The following is a 26,976-nucleotide window of genomic DNA, read 5'->3' as shown; positions in this document are numbered from 1 at the left end:
CCTGGGCCCCTGGATTATTAGACTGGTGACATTACCATCACATCACTGTCTCCCCCAAATTTTGCTTGGTAAGGATGGTTAGTAGGCCAGTAAATGATAATGCATAAAGGACCTTTCAATTTTTAATTCGAGGTAACTTAATTCAAGTTACCTGGTAATTCACCATTTGTCACTAAATTCCAACTTGGCTGTGTTAATTACATTGCTAAATTCAAATTATTCAAGTTACAGCCGAAAAATGACTTGGAATCCTTAGGAGTAAATGGTACAAGTGTATCTCAACCCAAAATGCTTCCAAATTAACAAATCCTCTTCTTCCTTATGGGGCATCATTGTTTAACTGTGTGTCAATTTCACCAAACGTACAATCAGACCATTGCCTCTAGCAGGTATGGTACTGTTATTTCCTCTCCACTTTCCATGTCGAAAAAATTCAATGCCTGTTGGTGCCAGGCATAACTCCAGTTCATTTGTAATGGCTATAAAATTAAGCTCCGCTGCTTCCCAATGTTCATCAACCTAATCCCTTCTCAACTTTCAGTAACAAGAGCAGGAGGGACAAGGATGCACCTGGTGCCAATAGTGCGTCAGCAAGATCAACACCGGCTCTCGTAATACCCACACATTCCTCTAAAGAAAGAAAACAGAATACTATAGAAACATTGAAGGAAAGCAAATACTTCAAATGTTAACTCTTGCATGGATCAGGTTGGTTCCCCCGAATGGATTTGTTCCTTTTGGATTGTGCCTAGATAGATCCTGTATGACTGACCTAACAGAAAAAACAGGAGATACCTTTTGGTAGTTCAATTCCCTTGGAGACACTACGGTGAGTCAAAGGAAGTAATGGTCTAGTTAAAAACATTAAAGAGAAACTCCCAGTCTACAGCTGAATCAATTATAACTTACACCCTGTAATTACTCATGCACCTTAGGGAGGTGAAATATTGATTGCAGAAAAAAACGTTTAAACCCTTATACTTAAACTCCATCATAATTAAATGACAAACATTATGAGCATAACCAGAAGTATTGCATAATTGTTTTAAGAGCTTTGTTTTCAATATGATTCAGACAGTAAAGGATAACTAATCAAGGCCTTCAAAATTATGGAAGACTTGAGAGAGTAAATAGTGAGAAACTTTTTCCACTGGTTAGCATATCAGTAAACAACTGAGCATGAAGTGAGGATTAAATCTAGAATAAAGAGAGAAGATAGAATTCCCCCATAATACCCAAAAATGATCAATCAATTAGAACACATGTTGCTTTATCATGAATGGTTAGCTAATTACATTATTTAAAAGGAAATCAAATAACTACTTGAAAAGGAATATAAAAAAAGCTAAGAAAAATTTGCAAATATTGTGCCTTTCATGCCCCAGGACATCCTCGTTACATTCATTACAGGCAATTGAATATTTATTTAATGCAGAAACTGCTGTAGCGTAAAAACGGTGCAGTCAATTTGCGCAAAGCAAAATCCCATAAAGACCAATGAAATAAATAATCAGATTATCTGATTTTAGTGAACAGGATTAAGGGAGAACTCCCACACTTTTCTCCAAATACTTGTATGGGATCTTTTAAGAGGGGTTTTAAAATCTTACCTGGAAAGTGGCAGCCTTGTGAGCGCAGCACTCTGCTCAATATTGTGAAGTCTCAGCCTAGAATATATGCTCAATTTTCTGTATTAGAGCTAAAACCCGTGAGCAGCATGAATTCTACTATTAAACCAAGCTTTACTGCTGCAAATCTCCCAATAGCGGAGTTCCTCACCAGCTGGGTAATCAGAATGGACATCAATGCCTCTGCTACCACAGAAGATAGACTCAGCCTCAGTGACAGCCATGATAATTATGTTCACTGGACTGCAAAACTTTGGACTGCGTGTTCAAGAGTAAGAGATGAGTTTTCTTTGCAGGCTTTCAGTATTTCGTTAATTGCCAATATTGTTTTTTTTTAATTAAATTCTTGAGGTCACTAACTGTGACAAGTCAGGCTGAGCTTTCTAGAGAATTTGCTTTTCTACTTTTCTTTAACGGTTGTCTGTCACAGCATCCATAGGGAACTAAATGGTGATTGCTTTATGGCACTTAAGTAATGAACACCATTCCCCATCTACACATTAAAGTTTTGCAGTGTACACTTGTAAATATCACACTTAACTCTTTGCCCATCAGATCCCGTTACTAGCGCTGCCAGTTTTAAAACAGCTCATCCTCTGACTCACTGCGATCAATGACACCAGAGAATGCTATTGTAAAACTGGATATTTAATAATTGAGTTTTCTGTATTACTTATGCAATGTAAAGCGTAATCTATAAAGAGAAAATAGAACTCTGGCTCCATTATTACCATCTCAAAAGTACTTTTCGCATATTGAATTATTGCAGCTTGAGCAGGGTCAAAAAATATACAACACTTTAGTAGGATAACATCCATACACGACTGGTTAATAGCTTTCCCTACAGTGAATGACTGACATGCAAACTGCAATAATGGACCATGGGGTTAATGGTAGGAGTGCAAACTGGCAGAAAAATGAAGAAAGTGAAAAATAGTTTCACAACTGAGTACATAAAGGTCGCTAATGGCATAGTGTAACCCAGTTTCATATATTATAAAGGTTAATGTAAAACTGTTAAGAGCCAAGGCTCTCATTATAGCTAGACCTGAGATACATTGTTGATGCAATTAACTGCATCAGTACTAAATTGCCTTGGCTGACTTTCCCCTCCTTCTGAGGCTGGCTACAAAACAATGACTACTGTCCGTGTTGAGACAAACTAACTTACTACATAGAGACATTAAATTCATCACCACCTATATAACTGCATTACTGAGGAAACTCACAACAGAAAACCTCTAATCTATAAACACTTGATTTTTTTCCCCCTCAATAAAAGGTGGAGCTTTGCAGTCGTTCCCCTGGCTGAGGCAGCCTCTCCAATTCCCTGGGGATGCTTCTCAAAAGATGACTGGAACTGACTTTTTCAAGCCCCACAGTCTTATTTTAGGATGGAGAGCAGAACAATAATGCAATTGTTAAAATTCAAAAAGATTTGCAGAGCAAACGTGGAATTTTAATAATTTTCTTGACATGTGTGAAATGCTCCAGGTGCCAGAATTTTGTCATAAGCAAAACCTTCTACTGGAAGTGGGCTTGCTATAAAAATGATAAGGTCGTTTTTAATCAAAACAAAAATACGTGGCTTTATTATTTTTTTCATGGAATGTGGGCATCACTGGCTAGGCCAGCATTTATTGCCCATCTCTAATTGTCCCTGAGAAGGTGATGGTGAGCTGCCTTCTTGACCACTGCAGTCCATGTGGTGTAGGAACACCCACAGTGCTGTTCGGAAAGGAGTTCCAGGATTTTTACCCAGCGACAGTGAAGGAACGGCGATATAGTCCCAAGTCAGGATGGTGTGTGGCTGGGGAATGGGGAACTTGCAGGTGGTGGCGTTCCCATCCACCTGCTGCCCTTGTCCTTCTAGGTGGTAGGGGTCACAGGTTTGGAAGGTACTGTTGAAGGACCCTTGGTGAGTTCCTGCAGTGCATCTTGTAGATGGTACTATACTGCCACTATGCATCGGTGATGGAGGGAGTGCCAATCGAATGGGCTGCTTTGTCCCGGATGGTGCCAAGCTTGCATGTTGTTGGAGCTGCACCTCATCCAGGTAAGTGCGCGCCTGTCTTGCGCCTTTTGCATGGTGGACAGGCTTTAGGGAATCAGGTGGTGAGTTACTCTCCACAAAATTCACAGCCTCTGACCTGCTCGTGTAGCCACAGTATTTATATGGATGATCCAGTATAGTTTCTGGTCAATGATAATCCCCAGGCTGTTGATAGTACGTGATTCAGCGATGGTAATGCCACTGAATGTCAAGGGGTGAAGGTTGGATTATCTCTTGTTGGAGATGGTCATTGCCTGGCACTTGTGGGGCACGAATGTTACTTGTCAGCCCAAGCCTGGATATTGTCCAGGTCTTGCTGCATATGGGCATGAACTGCTTCAGTATCTGAGGAGTGGCGAATTGTGAACATTATGCAATCGTCAGCAAACATCCCCATTTCTGACCTTATGACGGAAGTGAGGTCATTGATGAGCAGCTGAAGATGGTTGGCCCTAGAACACTACCCTGAGCTCTCGCAGTGACGTCCAGGGACTGAGATGATTGACCTCCAACAATTACAACCATCTTCCTTTGTCATAGGTATGACTCCAACCAGTGGAGAGTTTTCCCCGATTCCCATTGACTCCAAGGGCTCCAATTGCTAGGGTTCCTTGATGCCACGCTTGGTCAAACAAGGCCCTGATGTCAAGGGGAATCACTCTCACCTTTGGAGTTCAGCTCCTTTGTCCATATTAGGACTAAGGCTGTCCAAATGAGCATTAATGAGTAGGTTATTGCTGAATAAGTGCCTCTTGATAGCACTGTCGACAACACTTCCCATCACTTTGCTGGTGATCAAGAGTAGACCGATCGGATGGTAATTGGCCGGTTTAGATTTGTCCTTTTTGCAGACTGGGCACACCTGGGCAATTTCCCACATTGCTGGGTAGATTGGTTGTAGCTGTACTGGGACAGATTGGCTAAGGGCGCAGTTAGTTCTGGAGTAAAAGGCTTCAGTACTATTGCTGGAATATTGTCAGGACCCGCAGCCTTTGCAGTATCCAGTGCCTTCAGGCATTTCTTGATATCACACGGAGTGAACAGAATTGGTTGAAAACTAGCATCTGTGATGCTGGGGACCTCCGGAGAAGGCAGAGATGGATCATCCACTTGGCACTTCTGGCTGAAGATTGTTCAGCCTTGAGTTTTCCATTGATATGCTGCGCACCCCCCATCATTGAGGATGGGGGTATTTGTGGAGCCACCTCTTCCTGTTCGTTGTTTAATTGGCCACCGCTATTCACGACTGGATGTGGCAGGACTGCAGAGCTTAGATCTGATCCGTTAGTTGTGGGATCGCTTAGCTCTGTCTATCACATGCGGCTTTTGCTGTTTAGCATGCAAGTAGTCCTGTGTTGTAGCTTCACCAGGTTGACATCTCATTTTTAGATCTGTTTGGTGCTGCTCCTGGCATGCCCTCCTGCACACTTCATTGAACCAGTGGTGATCCCCTGGCTTGATGGTAATGATAGAGTGGGAGATATGGAACACCATGAGGTTACAGATTGTGGTTGCATACAATTCTTCTGCTGCTCATGGCCCACTGTGCCTCAAGGATGCACAGCTTTCAAAATCTATCCCATTTAGCACAGTGGTAGTGCCACCCAACACGATGCAGGGTATCCTCAATGTAAAATGCAACTTCATCTCCAGGAGGACTACCTGGTGGTCACTCCTACTAATACTGTCAGGAACATCTGTGACATGTAGATTGGCAAGGACAAAGTCAGCTAGGTTTGTCCCTCTTGTTGGTTCCCTCACCATCTGCTGCAGACACAACCTAGCACTACGTCCTTTAGGACTTGGCCAGCTTGGTCAGAAGTGCAAGCAGTGTAAGATAGTCATCTCAAAATTACAGATAAGTGATGAAGCCCTCCCCTTAAGATCCAAGTCAAACTGCACTGCAGGGCAAGAAGCTACATAATTTGAATTAACTGCAGTGACATATTTTTATGAAGAATATACCCCTTGCTGAATTTCACATGTAGATGGTTACACAAGCATGAAACTTAACAGCTTTATTGGCAGAAAATTAGTTCATATTTCTACTGTTATTACGCCCACAGGAAAATCTGTATGGTATATGGCGATTTAATGACAGCAGAATGGGGTTCAACCTTCCACTGGGGAACAGTTTGCTGTCACATACTCTCAAAGTTCATATATAATGAATAGCCACCAGGGTGAAATGTTAGCGTGCTGCCAGTGTCAATCAAACTGTGCCCAAACAAGGGGGAGGGGGAGAAAATTGGGGGTGGGAACAAGGGAAAATAAGAGAAATAAGAGACAAACAGTCTCTTCCACTACATCAGTATGTGTACAATGTCACCTTTTCTAAGGCTTTGGCTATTTTAACAGTCACGGTTTATAGAGGCTCATTTTTCAGCTTTTGGCTGTTGAATAGAAGGTCTATATGGATTCTTGTTTAACACCAGGGAAGGCTGGCACTCCGAACATCAATGTTACATTTGCCAGCATATAGTTGAAGGTTTTGTGCTATCTGAAGTCCACAGAATGATGGAATGGGGGCTGATGTGAACAGAAGAGGGAACAAAGTAAACCATGAGCTTCTTGAACAGCTTTTCAAAGATGAAGATAGAAGTGCAGATCAGAGAAGTTGGGTCTGTGGTACAGAAAAGGATTTTGATGTTGTCCTTGCCCTCTAAGTTGACCTTGGTTTTAGCTGTAGAGGGGAGACACAACATTGCTCAAAATGATGAGCCACCTTTGATGGTGGATAATCATTAGGCCATTCACTCAAGGCTGTATCAGAAACAAGCCCCTTTTCCACAGCCCACACTTCCCAGCAGAAATTAACGGACCACAAAATCCTCTTTTTTTAAAAAAAAAAAATACTTTCCTAGCCCAGAGACACTCATGTTCCACCTGAGATCAGCTGATGCCAACGGACCAGCAATCAAACATGAGACCTACTGCTTTCAATGGCTTAATGCAACATCGGGCAGCGCCTTCATCCCATTTCATAGTACATACCTCTAAGAGGTACACAAAAGATGGGGGGAGATGGCAGCAGACAGGAAATAGAGAATAGGAATAAATGGTATTTTTCCAATTGGCAGGCAGTGACTAGCAAGGTACTGCAGGGATCAGTGTTTGGGCCCCAGCTATTCACTATATATCAATGTTTTGGATGAGGGAACCAAATATAATATTTTCAATTTTGCTGACAACACAAAACTTGATGGGAATGTGAGCGATGAGGTGGTGTTAAGAGGCTTCAAGGTGTTTTAGACAGCTTTAATGAGTGGGAAAATACATGGCAGATGTAGTTACTATAATGTGGATAGTGTGAGGTTATCCACTTTGGTAGGAAAAACAGAATGGCAGAGTATTATTTGAATGATGATAGACTGGGGAATGTTGACGTACAAAGGGACCTGGATGTCCTTGTAAACCAATCACTGAAAGCAAGCATGCAGGTGCAACAAGCAGTTAAGAATGTAAATGGTATGTTGGCCTTCATTGTGAGAGGACTTGAGCACAGGAGCAAGGATGTCTTACTGCAGCTGTACAGGGCCTTGGTGAAAGCACACCTGGAGTAGTGTGTGCAGTTTTGGTCTCCTTACCTAAGAAAGGGTACACTTGTCATAGAGAGTGTGCAGTGAAAGTTCACTAAACTGATTCCTGGGATGGCAGGATTGTCGTATGAGGAGAGATTGGGCCGACTAGGTCTGTATTCACCTGGAATTTAGAAGGACGAGAGGAGATCTCACTGAAACATATAAAATCCTGACAGGGATGGACAAACTGGATGCAAGGATGATGTTTCCTCTGGCTGAGCGGGTGGTCTAGAACAAGGGGTCACAGTCTTAGGATACAGGGTAGACCATCTAGGACTGAGATGAAGAGAAACTTCTTCACTCAGTGGGTGGTGAATCTATGGAATTCTCTACCACAGGAGGCTGTAGAGGCCAAGTCACTGAATATATATAAGGAAACAGATAGATTTCTGGACTCTAAAGGCGTCAAGGGGTATGGGGAGAGCATGGGAATATGCCTTTGAGATAGAGGATCAGCCATGATCATACTGAATGGCACAGCAGGCTCGAAGGACCAAATGGCCTATTCCTGCTCCTATTTCCTATGTCCCTGGACTAGCGATCCAGAAGTCCAGGCTAATGTTCTGGGGACAGGGCTCCAATGTCACTACAGTGACTGGTGGAAGTTATATTCGCTTAAAATTTGGACTTGAAAAATGCGCTCAGTAATGGTGACCGTGAGACTATCACCAATTGACGTATAAAACTCATCTGGTTCTCTAATGTCCTTTAGGGAAGGAAATCTGTCATCCTTACCTTGTCTAGCCTGCATGTAACTCCAGACTCTCAGCAATGTGGTTGACTCACAACTGCCCTTCGAAATGGCCTAGCAAGCCACAAAGTTCATAAACAATTCGGGATTGGCAACAAATGCTGGCTTTGCCAGTGACACCCGCATCCCATGACAATCCCTGCCGATTTCCTCCCCTGTACAGGTCATAAGCTCCATTCACTTTGCCCTCCAGCCACTAATTGAGATTGGGAGAATATTCTACATGAATACTGGGGCACACCTGAATTCTACTGCTCTGCTTCACGCTGTGTTGTGCCGCAATGCCACCCACAGGATTACACATTCCAGTGAAATGATGTTAGGGAGTGAAAGTGATTCACTGTAACCCCACACCTGGATTTGTTTCAGGTTGTGCAAAAAAAGTCGGACGCATTACAATCATGTGCAAGGTGTTTGGTTTTCCCAAATGGACTTTGTGTGCTTAAAGATTTAACTATTTAGATATTGCTGAAAAATAAAAGACATTTTGTCAAAGCTTTTTGTCTTGCACTCATCAGGACAATTGCATGAATATCAGTGTCAGGCGAAGAACCAACTTTATACTGTTTGAGAAGAGGGTGCTGATTGGTTGGCAAGTAGACTATGAATGGTGGAGTTGTTGCCATGGAGAATGCACCAGTTAATGGTGACTGACAGTTAACTATCAAGCATTGTTTGAAATTTAAACCAGGCAGCTTGACTGATTGGTTCATTCCTCAGGGCAATGCCTTGACCAGCGAAAGGCTATCACATTTTGTTTAGCTGAAACAGGCGCAATGGGTGGACATGTTCTTTCTGTCTGCAAAGAACAGGGCCCTGTGTATTAATATATGTAGCTTCCAGTACACATAAATGCACCACACTCCAAGCCCAACTGGCAATCCTTAAACTAGTTGTCATTGTAATTTTTAAGCACACTGAGAATTATTTAGCAAATGTTGCCCAATTGTGGAATCACTTCTAATGTTGGACACTGCGTTTTGAGTTTTGCAAGCACGGGCTGGTTTGGTATGGTCTGTGCCTTTCCTGTTGCGAACAGCAGAATGGACATGCCGTGAGATATGATCTGCCAGTCACTGGAACGTATGGTCTACACACCTAGCACCAGATGGTACTGAAATTTATATACCAAATTATTAATTTAAGAGGTAGGCTTTTTGGCTTGACAGCAGCATCCTGTTAGGGACGAATAACACTTGTGTTGCTGATTCATAGTAGCAGCGTGAAACAACTAGCTTCACCTGTTGCTCAAATTTTTGAGACACCTTGCCCTTCCAGGGTAATCGGAGGTGGACTGGGCACTTTTCAGGGCCGAAAGGGGCAGGCCTTAGGCCCGTTCATGAGTTTACATGATATATATATATAATATATATATATATATATATATATATATATATATATATAGTGTGAAATGATCTGATTAGAGTAGCCATTATCCCGCAGGATGTCTTTGATGTGCCCTATTTCAGCATCCAGCTTGCATGGTGAACAAATGGCTTGGGCCCCATTTATGAAGTTGCTGATTAGGCCAATTTTATAATGCATGGAACTATAAGAATCCCAACGTGTGTACTGGCCAGTACAGGTAGGCTTACAGTAGATCCTTGGCAGATTTCTCAACTAGTATGTCAAGGAAAAGGGGTTCATTTGACCACGCCATTTCAAAGGTGAATTTGAGCAAAGGATGGAGCCCATTAAGACATGCAAGGAAATTATGACATTCTGCTATGGATTTAAATACGCAGGATAATGGCTACTCTGATCAGATCATTTCGCACTGTATATCACGCAAACTTACGGAAAGGCCTAAGGCTGTCACTTCCGGCCCTGAAAAGTGCCCAGTCTACCTCAGATTACCCTGGAAGGGCAAGGTATCTCAAAAATTTGAGCAACAGGTGAAGTTAGCTGTTTCACGCTGCTACTGTGCAGTAGCAACACGAATGGTAGTCGTCACTAACAAGATGCTGCCATCAAGCCAAAAAGATGTTCTGCCTATCACACAAATGAGTAATGTGGTGTATGAATTTCCATGCCAGTGTGATAGTAGGTAGGTAGGCTATACGTCCCAAAGATTGGCAGATCGCATCAAACAGCATGCCCCTTCTACTTCACGCAAGTTCTGTCGAAGGGTCATGAGGACTCGAAACGTCAACTCTTTTCTTCTCCGCCGATGCTGCCAGACCTGCTGAGTTTTTCCAGGTAATTCTGTTTTTGTTTTGGATTTCCAGCATCCGCAGTTTTTTTGTTTTTATTTTTGCCCCTTCTACTGTTTGCAACGGGCAAGATACAGACCGCACCCAACCAGCCCGTGCTTGCAAGATTCAAAACACGGTGTCCAACATTAGAAGTGATTCCGCGACTGAACAACATTTGCTAAATAATCCTCAGAGTGCTAAATATTATGCTGCCAATTAATTTAAGATGGTTAGTCGGGCTCCCAGTGCGGTGCATTTGCATGTACTGGAAGCTACATACTAATACACAGGGCTCTATTCTTTACAGGCAGAAAGAACGTGTACACACATTGCGCCTGTTCAGCTAAACAAAATAAGAAATGGCCATTCACTGGTTCATCCCTCAGGGCAATGCCTTGACTAGAGTCCAGCTGCCTGGTTCAAATTTCAAACAATGCTTGTTGGCTGTCATTCACTATTAACTTGTACATTCTTCATGACAACACCTCGACTAATCAGAGTCCACTTGCCAACCAATCAGCACTCTCTTCTCATACAGTATAAAGTTGTTGTTTCCTCTGACGTTATATTCTTGCAATTGTCCTGATGAGTGCAAGACAACAAGCTTCACAAAATCTTTTTTCACCCAGCAGTACTCAAGTTCTGTACTACCAAATGACTATTTACTGAGATATTAATTACATGGTGATCAACCTAACCCAACTTCGATCCAAAAGCTATAAACAATTCATGCGATTCAGCAGCGACAGACAGTCTGGCCATGACCCTGGAGGTTACAGCATTTCAGGAGGAGCCCCTGATTTTACTGAGAAGCAGCAGCTGATAGCAGGACCAATGAGCGAGTTACCTGTGTCAAGCCTTGCAAGAGCTGCATGGTTTCACATTTGGTGTTATTTTCAGGGTTCAGTAAATAAATTTACTCTGGGATTTCAGTTATGGTTTCTCCCCTGTGCATTCCAGAGCAAATGAAAATTGATCTGACATTTCATCTAAAGTGCACAAGTGCTCGAAAGCCCAAGTAGAAATAATGAACTCAATGCTACAGTTACTGCTTGCTGCAAATACAATTTGGAGTTTGTATTATGAAGGGAACCTCAAAGCACGTACAAATTGTGATGAAATTAATGTAGCTGTTCTTACATTCTTAACAAAAGCGTAATTTATTTAAAAAGTGCAACAAGTTGGTAAACTATACTTCACAGCAATGTCAACCATTATAATTAATCAATACTGGTTGCCCTCAATTTCTTGATCAAGAATTGCAGAGGTAACAATATGAGAAAATTAGAAGCTGGGATCATTCCAACCTTTTAACATGGTGACTCTGTACTGCATTTATTGTATAGTTGAGGTATGGGAGAGGGGGGTTTGGCAGGTGGTGGTGGTGGCGGTGGGGAGAGTGTGCGGTAGCATAGCAATTATGTTACTGGACTAATATTACAGAGGTCTGGGTTAATGATCCAGAGATATGAGTTCAAATCCAATCCCCTCAAGACAGCTTGGGAGTTTAAATTCAATCAATTAAATAAATCAGGAATAAAAAATTATCACGTTTCAATGTCACTTTGTTTTACAATACCTCTGTGAAGCACCTTGGGCTTGGGATGTCTTATCACATTAAAAGGTGCTACATAAATAGAAGTTGCTGTAATAACAGTGACCATAGGGAACTACTGGATTGTCATCAAAAACCCATCTGGTTCACAATGTCCTTTAGGGAAGGAAATCTGCCATCCTTATCTGGTCTGGCCTACCTGTGACTCCAGACCCACAGCAATATGATTGACTCTTAACTGCCCTCTGAAATGGCCTAGCAAGCCACTCTCTTGTATTCAAGGCGACGGCTAACCACCGCCTTCTCAAGGACAATTAGGAATGGGCAATAAATGCTGGCCTTGCCAGCAATGGCCACACTCTGTGAATGAATAAAAAGACATGACGCTCAAGTGTAGAAAATTGTTTCCTCATGCTGCTTGCCTATATTTAACATCAGGGATGGTATTGATCAGCGCTTCAGTGCATTCCTAAACTGGCGACACTGCAGAAATCAAGGAGGATCTGTTAGTTAAAAATCTAGCGCTGCATGCATGACAAACCAGAAAAAAGCTGTTCATTGCCGCAGTTTGCTCAACTGGCTCCAAAACTGGTTGCAGTGTATCTATAAGCTGATCTTAGTTCCAAATTCTTTCCAAGGGCCGCTCTGCGGGTACATCATCATCGTGCGTGTCAGTGTGATACAGCCAGAAGCAGACAGCTGTGGAGGCTGAGTCACTGAATATATTCGAGGCCGAGACAGACCGACTTCTGAACCATAATGGAGTCAAGAGTTATGGGGAACGGGCGGGGAAGTGGAATTGAGGCTGAGGTTGGATCACCAATGCCAAACTTGCATTTATGGCTTTTCCAACTCTGTCCTCACTAATCCTCAAGCTCCAAATTGCCCCAACTCATTCAGGACTCCATTCTACTCCACACAAAGTCCCACTTACCCATCACCTCATCTTAACTGACTTCTAAAACTTGCAGCACATTCAACTTTCAAAGCCCGTAACCTGTCAAAAATGTCCCGAACCCACAGCCCTTTCCTTTGCGGCCTCCTGCGCCCCGCAGTAGGCGTTGCTCTTCCAAAGTTGCTGTGCGTCTCCTCTCCCTCCGTTTGCCATTGGTGTGTGAGTTTTCCATCATTTTGCCCTGGATTCTAAAACTCTTTCCCAAAACACCTCCAAAATACTACCTCTCACCACCTTGAATTACTTCCACAAACTCTGCTTTGTTAACCGTGCTCTGGTGCTCTCCTCTAACTTCCATTCCTACTTAGCTCTGACTGTTTAGCGCCTTGAGACATTTTACCAGAATAAAAGTACTACATCAAGCTAAGTTCTTGGGTGATGATTTAGTAACTAAACTTCACAAAAAGTTAACAAGCATCAAGAAGCCAATTTTCCTATCGCCTGCCCTGTGGAATGACCATTTCCTCAGTATAGACGTTAGGATACAAGGCATCTCTTTTGTGGGATCCACACTCTGGGGCTTCCAAGAATGGGTGGAGTGGGACAGGATGGGAGGGCTGCATGTATAGCTGAGCCTGTACCTGCCTACTACTACTATTTTTTTTTTTTGTTACGATCATATTTAAGCTGCAGGGAGGATTTCCCCAATGTAGAGAGTTACTGCTTTCAGCCAGAATAACCAACAAAATGATTAAATTTTTGGAGTGCAATCAGGATCATTTTAAATTTTAGCACATGGGTATCAAGTGAAGGTACTCATCTGATGGATGGATAACATTGAGGTGTGGACTGAGAGAGGCTTGAAGAAAACCAGAGAAGCAGCAAGACAATGCCAATGGCCTTACTAAGGCTATGGTGACAATGAATGAACGTACTTATCATATTTGGAGAAGAGCCATCTCAAATCTAAAGACAGAAACTAAAGATTCATACAAACTTGCCTTCTTGGTCAGTTAAATCAAAAGAAAATAATCTCAAAAGTGCTGCTTCAGAATCTGCTTATTACCTGAGTTTATCTATTAAGCCTGTTGTTCTGAAGCACTGATATAGTTATAGATGGTTTATTAATAATGGGCTCATACATTTTCATCTCTGGGACCTAGAGTCAAAGTCAGTCCCAACTGATAAGTGTTTCCTCTTTTTGGCAGAGAAGCCAAAACACAGTTCAGAAAAGGGTTTGAACCCCATTACAATTAGGCATGAACTCTCAGCTCAAAACTGCCTCTAGTTTGGTACGTGTCCAAGCCAGGGTGGTGTCTGTGCGTTCTAGAAGTAGGGTCTCCTCATGACATTGCTTCTCTTGTCCTTCTCTGTGATAAAGGTAATAGGGCTTGGGAAAAACTGACAAAGTGCAGATACCATAAGTTGTTGGTACATAGGGTGACTGCATTACCTTACACTCAATCTTGAGTTGATCTGTATTCAGCATACTTCAGAATAAAGCAGCAGATAAGGTGGTGAAAAAAGCTGTTAGGAACCCTCACCTGCATAAATAGAAGCTGCTGTATCAATAACGGTGACCACAGGAAACTACCAGATTGCTGTAAAAACCCATCTACTTCACTAATGTCCTATAGGAAAGGAAATCTGTCATCTTTCCATTGTCTGGCCTATATGTGACTCCAGACTCTCAGCAATGCGGTTGACTGTGAAGAAGAATCATACGGACTTGAAACGTTGGCTCTGTCTTTCTCTCCACAGATGCTGTTAGACCTGAGTTTTCCCAGCATTTTTTGTTTCTGTTTCGGATTTCCAGCATCCGCAGTTTGCCTTTATCCAAAGGTCATCAGGGTTGGGCAACAAATGCTGACTTTGCCAAAAACACCCATATCCCATGAAAGAATCAAGAAAAGATTCTTCAAGAAAAAAATCTAGGTGCTGCACTTAGTCAACCCATTGCCAGGAGGAAGTCATACTATGTTAACCAGTGTAAGTCAGGTGAAAGGCAGGACATGCATGGAAACTAATGTACTCCCTAACGGGGTTGGTTTCAAACAAATTTAGGCAATTACTAGCACAGCCAAGTAGCAGATCCTGTAAGCATACAATGTTCTCTGACTCCAGAAACTTGTTGCCATTCTCCCTTCATTCTGCTTATCAAGTAATTGGTTTGCTTCAATAATGTTTTTTTTCATGCAGACATTTGCATCAGCCATACACATGAAAAAAATACACCCAACACTTTGGACTAAATCTGCCCCGCCGATTACCTTAAATCCAACTGGAGTAGCTTCACTAATCCACTAATTCCATGCAGGGATTATGGCACTATCTTTCAGCATTATTGTAGCATAGAATAATTGTACAGTGAACCCAGAGTTTAAATACTTCTGGCACTTAGACAAGGCCATGGTGCAGCTAATTGCACAGTAAAATATATATGCATTAAAAATCTTAATTCTGGATTTACTTTGTCAACCTTTCCCATTATAAATTGAGTGTCAACATTTATAACGTCACACTGTAATTTCACCCTTGTCCAGAGGAAATACTGCAGCACCACAATTCGTAGATTTACACAGACACCTCCAATTTTAACACTAATCTAAACCAGGTGTTGCTACTGTTGTAGAGCAGGGAAACACCTCAGAAGAAGATTTTTCAAAGATCCTACAGCAACAGCAATGACAACAAATGCAAAGAAATCCTTTGTTTCCCCCTTAGCTGGTTCACTCAGTCCAATTGCTTTTCCATGCTAACTTTCACCAAAGTTAAGGAGGGCCCAAAAAAAAAACAAAAGTTGTGATTTTGATTTCTGATCCAACTGGTAAGCGACATTTTACGCATGACTTTGTTTTATGCCCCTTTAGCGTAAATTGAGTATAATCAGCCGAGAGATGTAAATTTGATAGAAAACAAGGCTTGTTAATGGCAAAGTTGGCAGTTGGCTTGGAACAATTATAGAATTGTTCTCCCACAGTAAATTAACATTATGTTCATGTAGTATGTGTGAAACCCAATAAGAAAAAACAGACGGCAAACAACAAGCTTTGCATTATGCTCCAAACAGAATTTATGAATAATCTGGCACATTGAAAATGCCATGTGCTGCTAACTTCACTGGATTTTAATCACCATTTTATATTTGTAATTTGCTGATGATGGTACAGTTACTTCTGAAGTGACAGTAAACTCAAAATAGCACACAGTGTTACTGGAGGCAGCAGGTACTGAAGCAGGCATTCTGTTATGCCTCTTACAGATATATTGCCCTAGCGTACAAACCAAGTGCCAGAGCAGCATGCTTTGAGGGGCAGAGAGGGACTGACGTGCTCCATACCAGCAATGAAATGTTTGCCTTTCCCAGTTTGCAGTTGCTTTAATATTGATGCAGTTGTTGAAGTTGAAGAATTCCTTGCCTCTTATGTTCTCTAACAAACTTAATTCCAGAGTAAAATTTCCCCTTTTAAACACCTCAATTGGTCCTTTGTTTCTGGTCTTCTTGCACCCCACATTCACACAACACTGCATGTGAAGAAATGCTTTTCTCTGCCATTAACCCTAATGACATTCTATTGTTCCAGACTCCCTTCTTCAAAAGGAAGCAATATTTCCTATCGACCCTGTCGGCCCCTTCATTATTTTAACCGTCTCAATTAGATTGTTCCTGAACTCTGTCATCTCCAGGGAATGTTGGCTCAAATATACCTGGTCTCAAATCATAGCTAAGTTTCTTCATCCCAGTTTTCATCTTTATACATGCATAACTATATCTTAATAATTATGTTTGTATGACATCCTTCTTACCACCCTACTAAAAAGCTCAATTAGGCTGGTTAAACATGAAGACATGTTGACGTTAATTAGCTTACACTTTTCCAATGCTCACTTACTCCATTCCTGATAGTTAATTCCAGCAATTTTCCCACTATTTGACAATGGGACTATCCCAGCCAAGCTTGATCCTGTTCTCACCTGATGCCCGCTGTTGTGCACTATACAGTTAAGGTTCACTGGATAGCAGTCAGGAGCTGGGCTCTTGGCTGATTATTCCTTCTAGCACAGAGGTCTTGAATTTCATTCAGAAACGCAACTGTTACATTGGCTAGGATCAAAAATGGAACTTTCCTGGCTCTGCTCGGTTGAGTTTGGTCCAGTTATCTACCAGGTCACAGGGTGCAGGTGGGGGAGGCAGCGGGAAAGAGGATATTCTGTCTAGGTGACTGATCTTTGCTGAAGTAGGTTTTGATAAACAAACCTGTTTTCTCTCTTCCCTATGCTGGCATTCCCTACACAGTAATAATCGCGGACCATTGAACCAAGGATCTATTTGAAGTGCTATTGGAAGAGAATAATTCATTCTAATCAAAATATTTTTGGACACAATGCCAAAATGTGTCTGCAATTTTGTGTAAGAAAATGCTGACACTGGGCACAAAATGTACTGCACTGAAAATACGACGAGTAGGCTTGGAATGTTATCATTCACCACTTTAATGCACAAAAAGGGCATTGTCAATTCAAATTTCTGTTTTACTGTCTGAACCTCATCTTTAGGAGAACCTGAAGGAACAAACACTTGGTTGCTAGGGTAACTGAATTAATTTTCCTAACTTCAAGCACAGCTCATTTGAATATTGGAAATGCCCGCTTCTCAGGTGCTCTCAATTTTTGATTTGGAATGACTATTGATGTCAGGATGGAATCAACGCTGGGGAGAAACTATGTCCAAACAGTATAAAACCTACAAATGGTGAAAGAAAATAAAATGCAATTTTTCCTCAGTACTCTTTCCCCTCCCCTCTACTGCTCCCTTCCTCCCATAAGTTGCTGATTCACGCTGAGGCACAGATTCACACATAGCATTTACACTCTGTTACCTCACCTCGGTAGTCATCCTTGTGTGATTCTTGACACCAAACGTCAGAAAGCTATTTCATTGTGGGGTGGACATTGTAACTTAGCTTGATCGGGTCACATGCACAAATTCCAGCAGATCTTATTAAATAGCAAACAGAGTCAGGATCACAGGCTGGTTTTTTCTCCTGCATCCCCTGGGAATACCGAGGTCAACTTCATTATTCCCATGGCCTGTCCAGTTAACTCGGGTCATTATCCTGGACCTGGTTTTATGAGTCAGTAGCACACCACGACAGTAACTGCCTGCAAACTCCCTTCTACAAGAATACAAGTGACATCAGAAATTTGCATTTTAATGCTTCTTCATTGAAAACGTGCCATGCAAACATATGCATCAAGATGCAGTGACTGAATGATCCAGCAAGCTAGCTAGCATACTGCCTTTTCACTTTAGCATGGGCTATTAATAGTAATTGTCCCAGACTACTACTTCATACCCTGAGGTTTGACATTAACCTCCTGTAATTATCCTTTCAGTTTTCTCCCAGCAGTTAAATACAATGTCATTCGAAGAATTATCTCTAACCACCAATAGTACTGGAAACACACTTGTGATTTATAACATCAGAAACACTTGAAGCCATTTAATTGTCAGCTATTCTAAATTATTTACAACTGCATTCATGAAAACGTCAGCAATAAGTTCCCCTTATAGATCACCTTTAACATAGGAAAATGACCCGAGGTGAAAACAGATGACAAACCAAAGTAGACAGATTGGGAGCGGTGACCTTAACAGACATCATACATGCTTTTGGCTACAAAGGCAAATTGGGGAGAATATACGACAGCATTATATTAAAACTTGTTTACACACTAATGCACATTTCTATAGTTAACTTGCCTATTGAAGTTTCCAACATGTTAGACTTTCCATTCTTCCTCTTACACTGGCTAGTTACTTTCCTGTAATATACCTAATTTCTGGTGTAGTTGGGTTGGTAATAATTCGACATCTTTGTCTTGAGGCTCGTTACTGTAATTAGATTTTGGGCAAGGTAACCACAGAAAACTCCTGATCTTTACCATACAAAAGGCAAGCTAAGGAAAATGGACAGCAATGGCAGTAATGTACAGGCTCCTGCACATCAGCAAATAGAGCATTTACAGAGAAAGCAGGAGAGTCCCAATTAGTAAAGTGTCATATACACGGGTCAAAAGGATACGACATGGTTCTAAGGAATCACTCAATATTTATTCTGTAAGGCAGACAATAGGGTGGGAGTGTGGTAGATCCAACAATAGCCCAGTTAATACTCTGGGAGATGGTGGCAGGCATTAGTAACGTATTCAGCATTATTAGACTAGCAATCCGAAGGCTTGGACTAATAACCAACAGAATGAGAGCTCAAATCTTACCATGACAGTTTGAGAATCTGAATTCAGTTTAAAAATCAGGAAATAAAAGATAGTGTCGGTGAAGTAGCTGTGGAGCTGTCAGATTGTTTTAAAGACCCAGCTGATTCCCTAATATTCTTTGCAGAAGGAAGCCTGGCGTTCTTACCCTGCTTGGTTTGAACGTGGTTCCGATGTGATTGACTCTTAACTGCCCTCTGAAGCAGCCAAGCAATTTGCTGCTTGGTATCAAACTGCTACTCATAGCAACTGGGGAGGGGCAATAATAGCAGCCTAGCCAGCAACACCCATACCGAGAATGAGTTTACAAAATTCAACTATCTCACAAAGCTCCTCAGGGAATCGCAGATTTGATTTCTTAAATGCCATCTTTGAGAGGAGTTGCAATTTGATTTTTTTAAAGAAAATAATAAGAATAAATACTATAACAACAATTAATGCAAACATTATTTTTAAAATTATAGCATAATTTTACTCACCCCACTTGTGCACACATTACCAACTCATCCCCACTCTTGGTGGGAAGGCCAAAATCAGCCTTCACTTCTTCACACCCACAATATTTCCAATTATCTACCATTCTATGGAGATCCAAGTGACATCAATGCTCCAGGCAGAAATGGCCCATTTAATGATGAGCCAATTCCGCAAGCAAAAATATCTATTGTTTTCCCAAGTGCAATTACCAGGCTACACACTCTCTTATAGTAGCGTTCCACTCACCTACATAGACTAGTGGAGAATTCAGGACAAGAGAGTTCCCTCTTCCTCCCCTCAACAACTTATATTTACGTCGCACCTTTCACACAACACATCCCAAGGTGCTTCACAGGAGCATTATAAAACCAAGTGTGACACTGAGCCATATGAGATATTAGTCAAATGATCAAAAGCTTAGTCAAAAAGGTAGGTTTTAAGAACTGTCTTAAAAGGTGAAAGTGAGGTAGAGACACGGAGAGGACTAGGGAGGGAATTCCAGCGCTTAGGGCAACGAAAGGCAGGGCCACCAATGGTGGACCGATTCAAATCGGTGGATGCGCAAAAGGCCAGATTAGATGAGCGCAGATATCGCAGAGGTTTGTGGGGATAGGAGGTTACAGAGATAGATATGGGTGAGGCCATGGGGATTTGAAAACAAGGATGAGAATTTTAAAATCAATATGTCGCATGACCAGGAGCCAATACGTCAACGAGGCCTGTTCTTAAAGCTATATAGGAGTGGAGCCTGTGTACATAGTGACTACTCTGTATTCCAAAACAAATTTAACTTAATGCTTTAAAACGCTCTTTAAAATCTACCTTTTTGACTGAGCTTCAAGCCATCTGTCCTGCTATCCTCCTATGTGGTTGGATGTCAAGGTGATAGGTCCCATGGTGTCCTGACTAAGGTAAGGAATGGGGCAGCATGTTGTCCCAGCTGTTCCATATAAAGGGTTATAACATTCAGGTTTTCTGCAATTGTGCAAGGGTAGTACAGTCAGTATTATAATTCTGCATTACCCAGCTCTGGCCATTAGAAGTCCTCAGTGGGCTAAGTAAATAGTAAAGCAACCTTTACTTGCTAAAATTGCAGGGCTTGCACATGTGTCTCAACATTAATACTGCATCAGGTCCTGACAAATAAATACTGAATTTTGAGGTCAAAACCAGATTGCAACAAAAATTCTCTCTTTGATTTGACTTTGCACAGTCTTAAAAAATCTTGTACTTACCCTGATCAATTGGGTGCTGTGGAAGTTGGCTAAGCTGGCTGTTCACTACTCCTGCATAGGTTCGTAGAAATGCCTCTTCACTTGGAGTGAGCTGTTAAAATAAAGATCCCGTTTTTATTTTCTAAAGTTGGTTAGCAGCATCGTGGCATTAAAGTGGCATTTAAATATTATTTTCTTAAACAGTAAGTTTAAGTGCTTTAATGAGGCTCTGCATTGACATAAAAATTACAGAGCTGGGCCACGAGCCAAAATATAGAGGACGTTGCAAGGAGACACACTGTTTGTCTGTCCCAACAATCAGCATCATTCATTTAGGAGGGATGCAGCCAAGGCTATAGCAGTGAACACAAAAAACTCTGCTCCAGGGCAGGGGATTAACCTCTGCTTTTATTAAAATAAATTCTCAATTCCCCACCACTCTCCAACCTCCTCACCTCTCTGGTCATGTTATGGTTCTTTTTCTTGGGTAGCAGCTTTCCAGTACTTTATATAGGTGGCTTAACAAACTGAAGCCATCTTTAGGGCAACTAAGTGTTATTGCTCAAGGACCGGTATTTTCTAATGGTCTCGGACTACCTGCCCTATACTGCTGGAAACTGGGGCTTTTTGTTGCAAAATCAGCTACCAAGGCTGTAAATTCAGTTCAGTGCAGGAACTTGCAGAGCTTCTTGCAGAGCATGGCACCATGCCAAATCACTGGCCCAAACCACCATAACCAAACCCATCCTTGCCATTTGATACAATTTGAGCATTGCCTGATGAGGAGGAAAGAGAACTTCCAATGGTTTTCCACTGCACCAAGCCCATCCTCTTTGACCCCTGCCAACTTCCTAATCGAGAATGCGGAGGCCAATATCAGTCCTAATCCACATAAATTGGACTTGCTGAACAAAATCTGGAGGCTCATCCAGGTACTTTCCTGCTCTGTATAGCTCAGTGCCATACCACATAAGTGGTTTAAACAGTGAACCATCATGGGGGCTGCTTGAATCCAGACATCAGCAGCTTGTAAGTATACAAGCTCTTTACTGCTACACTGCCCCAGGCTGATACTTTGAGGTGCTCCACCCACTTTCTGTCCTTAGATGTTCCACCGTATGCTTGTAGTTTGAATACATGATCAGTGCATTTCTGGGTTTACTTCACTCTTGAAAATGAAGCAAAGAATTTACATTTCCTGTTTATTGGTTTATCATACTTGTGTAAAAAAACTTATTTTATTTCAGGTCTTTGGAAAGATCTACTTAAGAAGATTGCCAGGTAGTCTCATTCAAGGCACAAAAGGGCCTAGATAAACAAACATCAATGGGTCCAAAGCTGCTTGGCCCTTCTGATACTTCAGCAAGTGTGTAGCACAAGAATCTGTAATATACCCAAGATCCAAACACCAGGATCAGCCTGCACAGAGTTTAGGGTGGAATCTACACCTCCTCCATACAAGGTCAGTGACACCAAAGGGGCAGAAAAGGAGCTGCAGCCAGAGCCAGGGTTGGGATTCTCAAGAGCCAGGAGTTGCCTTGGTCCTGAAATTTCAGCATATCCCTTTTTAAATTCAAATACTTCAAAATACACACAATTATGGGTTACATTTCTCATATGTCCCCTCCCCAAAATTACTTTTCATTTATTAAAGGCTTAGCCTCCCCTCTCCTTTTTGTAAATGGTAATTCATTACAGTTATAGCACCTACAGTTTTGTCTGGATATATCTAGTGGAAGTGAGGAATACAAAGTTTCAATATTAATAAGGACACTCTGCAGTAGGAACTCAAACCGCCCTTTTTACAAATTCATCCGATGCAGAATTTGAGAAGTAAAAGTGCTGCACAAATAAGAGTTTGCATAATCATGGTAATATCACAAAAGATTACTATTTCAATGGTCGTTTGGTGTTGCTTTGTGCATTAATCTAACCATTAACGTGATAGTTTACATGAATTTCTGGTTTTATGTCGCAGATCAAGGAAAGAAGATTATTCAAGACATTTTCCTTGGCAAGACTAAAGGCCTTTATACAGTGAGAAAAGGCATGAGAGTCTTCAGATTGGAGTGATTTGGTCCCACTGATGGGGGCTAGGGATTCAGCAAGGGAAATGCCTGGATGGTAGACAGGTACCAGTGTTTCCAACATAGGGGAGGCGGATGTCTATTATGGAAGGGGCACCCACAAGCCACGTGGAAATTAGGTGCTTTTCAGCCAAGACAAGTTCCTGCAGGGTCAGTGGTGGACAGGAATGGCAAGCAGAATTTGGGCATAACTGCTCGTTAGGATCAAGGCCAACATGTTTGACATGGTCACAGATTCTGCAATAGAGCAAAGAGAGGCAAGGTGGAAAAAACAGTTCAATTTTATTGCTTTATGCAGTGGTTAGTCAACATGTATATATGGACTGTCAAGGGAGTTGACTGAATTGGCAAATTTGCGAGATGCAGGTGAAATTGTGATAAAGGGGTGTGAGGGAGATTTCATGGCATATAATATTTCCCAGATATTGCAACCAGCCAAAATGACTGCAATGGCCTTAACCAGTCATCTATATGTCTATGAACCGATCCGAGAAGACATGAACCTCAAATTAATTCCTTTTTTATCCTAATTACCTGGAATCAGCTATGAACCCTCACACTGAAACAAATACTTGAAACTACTGATAACTAAATATTGGACTGATCAACTGTTTGCTTCTGTAACACTTCAACTACTGAAGTTTTTTTTTCCCCTGGGAAGTATGCAATTTTTCCTTAGAATCGTAAATCAATACAAACCTGCCAATTTATGCATAATATGACTCTTCTTTAGGAAGATAGAAAACAGAAGCAGCAGTAGGTCATTCAGCCCTTCAGTCTGCTCTGCCATTCAATATGATCATGGCTGATCCTCTATTTCAACGCCATGCCCCAGTAGAAACAAAACTTAGTCAGTGGTGAAGTTCGAGCCCATGCCTCAACTCAAAGGACAGGATGTAATTGAGCTTTACAGTGATTCTCCAGGGTTTGGCTCTTGTGCAAAGAATGACTACCTGGGTAAGATACTAGAGGCACTTCAGTCACCTTGAGAAATGTAGCACAGCAAGACCTTCAAGTGAAGGAGGTGGAATTTTTTTTGTAATTAATGCAAACAATTTCAATGCTTTGAATGTCTTGCTCCTAACTCTTGTGTCAATGGGGTTAATTTTTTGAATATTGTGTGAGAGATGCAGGAAAACTGGCACAGGAAACTCAACTCTGCTATACAATCCCTTGCAGGAAAACAGCATAATTCAGAAGAGACTTATGACACTGGCTATTACAGCTATTGTAACATCTTGTACAACACTGCTGCTGTTGTAAGCATGTGTGTGTTGCACCGTACCCCAGCTGAGCTTTATTTAATTTCACATTCCGACAGCACCACTTGAAAAAGCAGTTCTGCGACATCCCAAAAACAAAACCTAAATAAATATAATTACAAGATGCTGTATACAGAACTTTCAAGATCAGTAGATCCAAGTCCCAGTCTGAGGTCAGTGAGCTGATCTCAGTTGACCGAGCGATTGGAACTCTTTGCCGCTGAGGGAATGCGGAAGGAAATCAGCCAAGGTCATTGGACAGTTATGAGTTCCACAGGAATGTTCACATCCATAGATAGGATGCAAAATAAAAACAGGAAGTGCTGGAGAAAAAGCTGCAGGTCTGGCAGCATCTGTGGAGGGAGAAACAGAGTTAATGTTGAATCAAGTATGAATCTCCTTTGGAACTCAAAAGGACAGGACGTGATTGGGCTTTACCGCGATTCTCAATTTTTGGTTCTTGTACAAAGAATGGTCACCTGGGCAAGATACTGGAGGCACTTCAGTCACCTCGAGAACTGTAGCGCAGCAAGGCTCAACACCTTCAAGAGAAGGAAGTGACATTTTTTGTCATTAATATAAACAATTTCAATGAAACCAATCTTGCTGTGGGAAGTCAAATTATGACAAACTGCTCAAAATTCACTTTTATTCTTTAGGTATTACCTGAAGATTTGCTGATGCTATTTCCTTCTAACCACAGTGATGTATCAATTTTGTTCTTCAAACTGGCTGCAAGAAGGTAAGTAACAATGCTCCCTTGGACTCAACAATCTATGGAGAACATTTACTAATTCTGGTCGGACAAATTCCTGGAGGTTTCTTCACATTACCTCCCTTTTTCAAACTGCCCCTCCAACCTCCCCCACCCTCATCTCCAATTCTTTTATAACTCAAACTAAAGTTCAAAGAAAATGGAAAGATATTTTGAAAACTTCCCCGATGATTTTTCTCCCAGGTTGCTCGCAGCAGCGTCCAGGTTAATCTGTAATTCCCCGACACGGCAGGATACCCCTGGAGTGTTGGGAGCCCTCTCAGATAGGTGGTTGACCTCCACTCAGTGTATCCCCACAGAGGCTAAAAGTGGGGATTCAGCAAAGTGGGAATCAAAGTTGTAGCGACCAGAGCTCTCTCAAGGTTCTACTGCAGGAGAGAACAGCTGAAGAGAGACAGTGTTGACGTTATATGTCATCACCTCAGGAACTATTCAGCAGTTGCCATATCAATGGTTGAAACGTTGCATCATGTTGCTCCAATAACTTTCGTGCACAGATCTTGTGTTTATATCAAAATCCCTGCAGTTGAATATTGTAGCTTTTAGTAAATGCATGATTGATTTATATGCTACATTCTTGTCAATCCAACTCATCTTTTCAGAAGCTTGAAAGGGTGACTGCCAGGATGAGTGCACAATTCACTACTTTTTCTAAAAAAAAATTATAAGATATCAAACCGGAAACTTCTCTGACTAATGGAGACTTTTTTTCTGACTTGGTCCAGCAATGAAATTACTCATTTCAAAACGGTGGATGCATAGAAAGAAAACACTGGCTGAAAATAAAAGGTCATCTTCCCTAATCTGCTAGAAGCTCCCTCCACCCCAGCAAGGCTGGTTCATCAAAATGGCAATAAAAAATACGTGATGCACATTCTTTCTACATGCTCCATAGCTTTACAACACATTAGGTTTATAGAGAATTGGCCATCAAACGTGACATTTCTCTAAATACAGCAGGGCTGATCTGCAGCTAATGAATGCAGATATCTAGGATCATTTTCATTCCAGAGTACAACTGCAATTTTTTTTTTTAACAATGATTTAATCCCTGAGCCTCTGCTCAAGGCTTCACAGAGAGTGTTACAGAGTTAAAGCTCTGAACTGACAAACAGGTACTAATGCCACCTCCATATGCAATCAGAAACAAAAACTTTAGTCAAATAATCTGCAGACCAGGCAGATTTTGATAAGCATGTGAGGTGTGAGATCATACTCCAACTAGCAGTCAAAGCCTTCATGAAATGAGGAAATAATGAGGAAAAAGTGAAGGAAAAGGAGTAATTAATTTTATTTTTAGGATGGGCTTATCTTTTCAAAATTAATATTTAATTCAGTAAAGACTGACAACCACTTGCTACTCACTGGAAGCTCGGTAATAACACTCTCCCTCATTCTCCAACTGCAAATTTCACGGCGTTTGTTCACAATGCACTTGGCTCTATTTCTAGGTTGTACACACCTTCTCTCAATATTAGAGAAGCTCCTAGCCAAACTAACAGTCACGTTCACTGAGCACATGCAGGAGTTGCACATGTGCCGTTCCAGTACAACAGCGTTGCAAGTTTTTGAGCAACTGCATATCCTTTGTCCGTATTGATAGGTTAAGTGAGTGGGCAAAAAATGGGGAAATGAAGAATAAAGTGGGAAAATGTGAACTTGTTCACTTTGGCAGGGAGAATAGAAAAGCAGCAAATCATTTAAATGGAGAAAGGTTGAAGAATCCTTGAGATACAAAGCGATCTTGGTGTCCTGATACATGAATCACAAAAAGTTAGCATGCAAGTGCAGACAGTGATTAGGAAGGTTAATGGAATGTTGTTGTTATTGCAAGGAAAATGGAATTTAAAAGTAGGGGTAGTCTTCAACTTCAAAAGGACATAGACAAGTCGGTGGGCATGTCAGTATTGAGCAGGCAATTGGCAGATGAAGTTCAAAGCAGAGAAGTGTGAAGAACATGGAGAGACAGCATAAAATAAAGGGAGAAATTCTAAAGGAGGTGAAGGAATAGAGGGACATAAGTCACTGAAGGTAGCAGGGCATGTTGAGAGAACAGTTAATAAAGCATATAGTATCTTAGGCGTTATTAATAGGGGTATTGAGTACAAGAGTAAGGAGGTCATGTTGAACTTGTATAAGACACTAGTTAGGCCTCAACTGGAGTGCTGTGTCCAGTACTGGGCGCCATACTTGAAGGATGTGGAGGCATTGGAGAGAGTACAGAGAA

At 41.6% G+C, this 26,976-nt stretch overlaps 1 protein-coding gene across 3 annotated transcripts in view; it reads right to left on the bottom strand.

Annotated features, from left to right (window-relative positions):
- Window positions 1–26,976, bottom strand: part of ctnnbip1 (catenin, beta interacting protein 1) — a 93,027-nt gene that overhangs the window by 25,231 nt on the left and 40,820 nt on the right. For all 3 annotated transcript variants that reach the window (XM_041207372.1, XM_041207373.1, XM_041207374.1), the window contains one exon: window positions 20,647–20,737. In XM_041207372.1, the coding sequence (XP_041063306.1) occupies window positions 20,647–20,737 (91 nt within the window). The remainder of the gene's footprint in view (window positions 1–20,646; window positions 20,738–26,976) is intronic.

Source organism: Carcharodon carcharias, chromosome 15, assembly GCF_017639515.1.
Source record: "Carcharodon carcharias isolate sCarCar2 chromosome 15, sCarCar2.pri, whole genome shotgun sequence".
NCBI lineage: Eukaryota > Metazoa > Chordata > Chondrichthyes > Lamniformes > Lamnidae > Carcharodon > Carcharodon carcharias.
Note: the sequence above shows the minus strand (reverse complement) of the source record. Positions and strands in the feature narration are given on the sequence as shown.